The following is a 4,327-nucleotide window of genomic DNA, read 5'->3' on the forward strand; positions in this document are numbered from 1 at the left end:
CTTTGACTAGGCCTCGTTGACTTTGACTTTTACGTTGACCTTTGACCAAAGTCAAAATTTCCAAAAAAGCATATCTTACTCAGTTTTTCGCGTAGATTCTAATTTTGAACTCTGTTTCTTCATTTGAAGCTCTGCAATTAGTCAATTGGCATATTCTACATTATGGTTTCTTCAAAGGCGAATTTGAAGGCATCTCCAAGTGACCTTCTCCTACTTATTTAACCTCAAGCCTTCATCAAGCTTCCGTCTTGAGTTTGAGGGAGGATGTTAGAGATATATATTAGACATATTAGCTCAATATAATAAGACCAAACCCATTCTTGCTTGTACTAGTAGTTTAGGGTTTAGTCGCTTATATATACTCATGTTATGGTTCATTATAACACAAGTTATTATACTACACTCTTATACAATAAAGATGTAGCCCTTAAGGGATTCTTCCGTGGATGTAGGCCGTCAAGGCTGAATCACGTAATCCTCGTGTTCTCAGTTTTCTTATTCTATGCTTCAAACTTCCGTATCTATTATAGCATACACAACATAGTATAACACATTGCGTTGCTAATAATACATTTAACACTATATAACAGTGAATAAATTTCAGCAAGTACAGCGGAAGTACAACTACACAATAACACAAAGATTTACGTGGAAACCCTTTCTCCTTGAAGGGAAAAACCATGGGACAAACTCCGAATAATTTCACTATATTAAATAGAGATTACAACACTTAGAGATACAATTTGAGTAAAAAAAAACACTCATTTTTCTTTTCACTTATTACTCTTTTTCTTACTGTGTATTTTTTCACACTCTATTTTTCTCTTCTCTTTCTACTTGCTCTTGCTCACGCATCAGTCCTCACACTTTTGGGACTTCACTTCTTTTTTCCCCTCTGCCCCAAATGGCCGAAACCTCTCCCTTTTATTTCTTTCACCTTTTCTTCTTTTCTTCCTTTCACAGTCTTCTCATCAAATCACAATCAATACAAACCACTTTCTTTGACTTTACTTCAACCAAATCTCTTTTCTTCACCTCTGCATAGGCACTCTTGCCTTTTGCTTCTTTCTTTTCTTTTGTCTTCAACTCTTTGCTCACTCCTCACTAAGAAAAGTCAGACTTCTCACAAGTCATGGAGTGCCATGCTCATTAAATGAGTTCTTGACAAAAGCATGTGGGCTGGACCCATGGAGTGCCATGCTCATTAAATGAGTTCTTTCTTTTTCCTTTGATATGTGATTTATTACAACATTGCTTCCTCTGCCCTGTCCTCCAATGGCTAACATAGTAGTAAATCTTCTCTTTATTTACTATTTCACATGGTTCATAGAGGCTGCCTATTCCGAAAGTAATACATTAGTACAAGGCCAACAGCTCAAAGATGGTCAGTATTTGGCTTCTTAAAAAAGAAGTTAGGATTCTTTAGTGGTAGTGGAAGAAAACGTTATGTAGGAATATGGCATAAACAAGCGGATGTAGGAAATGCCGCCACAGATTGGAAGCTATTGTGGGTTGCAGATTATGGAAGAAACCCCTCCACAAGAGGCATATGGAATGAACAAGATAATCTAGGGTCCTCGAGAGCAGCTGAGAAGCCAGTGTGGGTCGCAAATTGGAACACCCCAGTCTTGGACAAATCTGGAATTCTTACAATCGGTAATGATGGCCACTTGAAAATCTTACACGATGGTGGAGTGGAAATTGTACTCTTTTCGGCTACATTAGTGAACAACGCAAGTGCTACTCTGCTAGATTCGGGCAATTTTGTCGTACACGAGCTGAATTCAGATGGATCTATAAAGCAGGTTGTTGGTAATAGCATGTTTTGTCAATTTATTCAAATTTCTTAAACAATTAGGTTTTACAAGTCCATGGCAGTTAGGAAACTTCGCTGTCTTCAATTTTTAATTGAGGACCTTCCCACCTAGCCTTATCATAAGCATGTTTTCATGTTTATTTTTATTCTCTTTGTTGTCATCAGCTTTGAATTGTAAGCAGCTGAATTTACTATGTCCTTTTTGTTAAGTTCAAGCTGGTAATTTTTGGTACTATATATGTTCATCCATCCGTGCACTATTTTCTTACACAGGTTTTGTGGCAGAGCTTTGACCATCCAACTGATACACTTCTGCCAGGGATGAAAATTGGAATTAATACAAAAACTGGGCATCGTTGGTCTCTAACATCATGGTCAACTGAGGGAGATCCTGCCGCAGGCTCTTTCAAACTTGGGATGGACCCCAACAATACAAAACAATTGATCATCTGGTGGCAAGGAGAAATCTACTGGGTTAGTGGCCTTTGGCAAAATTCTAGTTTCAACTTGCCACAGGTGTTATCAAATGATGTGTACTACCATTTTAGCTACCAATCAGAAGAGAAAGAAAAGTACTTCAAGTATTTTGTATATAAAGATGTCATCTCATTCCAAAGGTTGTCATTAGATACATCGGGGGCACTCTGGGGTATGACTACGAATGAAGCACTAAAAGTATTTCTCAAATGCGAACGTCCATCCTTCCGTGATGGGTGCTTTGGGCGAAAGTATGAAGAGTGTTTTGCGGGCAAAGGGTTCACAGCTGGAAAAGGCATCATGTTGCAGAGTGGATTCAAGTTCAACGAAGGGGATAAACTTACTTTAAATGACTGTAAGGCCATGTGCATGAATTATTGTTCATGTAATGCGTATGCTTCAACAAATGATGATGAGACTGCCTGCGAGATTTGGAGCCATTACTGGCAAAATTTCGTGAAGAAAAATTCAGATGATTACCGATATATATACTTCCGCCAATCACCTTTTGATTTTGAATCCAAAGGTAAGTCTGCATCATTGTCAAAGCTTATAAAGGGGAAAATGATAGTTAACAAGTAAAATGATAGAAGTATAAAAGCTTATAAGGTAAGCTTACTTAACGAATACAGATTTGATGCCTTAGATATATTATTCTCAAAAGATAAAAGTTATGTTAGGGCCTTTGCTCTTATTAAATATTATGAATTTTAAAACATCAAGTCATATTGATAAATTTTATACTTATCTAAACTCTCATTTTATGACAATATTTTGTTCAGTTTTTGGATCCTACTTGAAGTTACGATAAAGTTTAGTTCAATTATAGATTAATAAATTTTAATTGAATTTTTGCATAGTTAATTTATAAATGAAATTCTATTAAACTGTAAATTGTAATCTTTTATCTAATTATTGAGAGCATAGAAATTGATGAAATCTATTATAAGGAAATTTATGTCTTGACCAGTTGCCTTAACAGTTTTTAGTACATGTTGCCAAGGGGCTGGGAGGTAGGACTTGTGTCAGATTTGTGAAAGTGTGTCAAAAGTCATTTCTCTGCCATGGGTAAGCATGATTTCTCTAGCTAAGGCCTGCCAAAAGATAATTTGAAATGTACTCAAAAAGTATTCACTGATATCTTCAGCCTAGAAGCATCTTTATTTAATTGTGCTCCACATTACATTATGTATAACACTTGTCTGAGTGATTGGTCTGTCACACATTTCTTAATTAGATATGCAAACTATTTTGGTCTTCCTCATAACAACCTCACCTTGATTTACTGTAAAAATGTTCAGAAGAATCATTATTATATGCCTCTTTGTACATTTTAGATTCGTTACTTGGTAACATCTATATTTTTTTTCTTTTCATACACATGCAATGCTGCCTAGTGTCAAGATAGGGTTCCTAGCCAATACAGTTGATAGATTCAATGAGCTAATAGTTGGTAGAAGAGGCTTTTACACATTCTCGTTCTTGAATTGCAGTTCCCAGTAAAAGCAGTCGGTTTACTTAAAAGTTCAATTATTAATCCGAATTTGTACATCTTCAAATAGATACTTTCTATGATGACACACTCTGATATAAGTTCCACGAAATTGGCTGAGGCTAACGAGATGTGTTCATGTAGGAGACTAAATTGAGTTATTTAATAAAGTGAGTGTGATACATTCAACCATTTCCATTTATCTTGCTTGCACAATGGACAGAGCCACTGGTTTAACTCTCCATCAAATTTAATTTGCCATAGTTATGTTCTGATTTACTAATTTAAATTCAAAACAAGGATTTCATTTGACTTAATTTGGCTTTGAAGTTGATATTTAATTTTGTTGTAGATTTTGTAAGTCCCACACATACCCCTTTCTTATCTGAGTTAATGTAAGCATTGAGCATAATCAATAAAAGCTCTACTTTTCTCTGTTCATGCTGCAGGATTGCAAGTATTATTCCTGTGTATCATCACTGCAATAATAGGAGGACTATTCATACTGGCATTGTTATACTATTTTGTATGGATAAAATTTC

The 4,327-nt window shown here is 35.6% G+C and overlaps 1 protein-coding gene across 1 annotated transcript; it reads left to right on the forward strand.

Moving 5' to 3' along the window:
* Nucleotides 1–1,352: 1,352 nt before the first annotated feature.
* On the forward strand, nucleotides 1,353–4,323 carry LOC136067017 (G-type lectin S-receptor-like serine/threonine-protein kinase CES101; the record flags this gene model as incomplete). The annotated part of the gene is made up of 3 exons (XM_065772229.1): nucleotides 1,353–1,805; nucleotides 2,090–2,819; nucleotides 4,235–4,323. Coding segments are annotated over 3 exons (1,272 nt in total), but the record flags the coding sequence as incomplete, so codon positions are not given.
* Between the last annotated feature and the right edge of the window lie 4 nt (nucleotides 4,324–4,327).

Source organism: Quercus suber, unplaced genomic scaffold (assembly GCF_002906115.3).
Source record: "Quercus suber isolate HL8 unplaced genomic scaffold, Cork oak 2.0 scaffold_55, whole genome shotgun sequence".
Taxonomy (NCBI): domain Eukaryota; kingdom Viridiplantae; phylum Streptophyta; class Magnoliopsida; order Fagales; family Fagaceae; genus Quercus; species Quercus suber.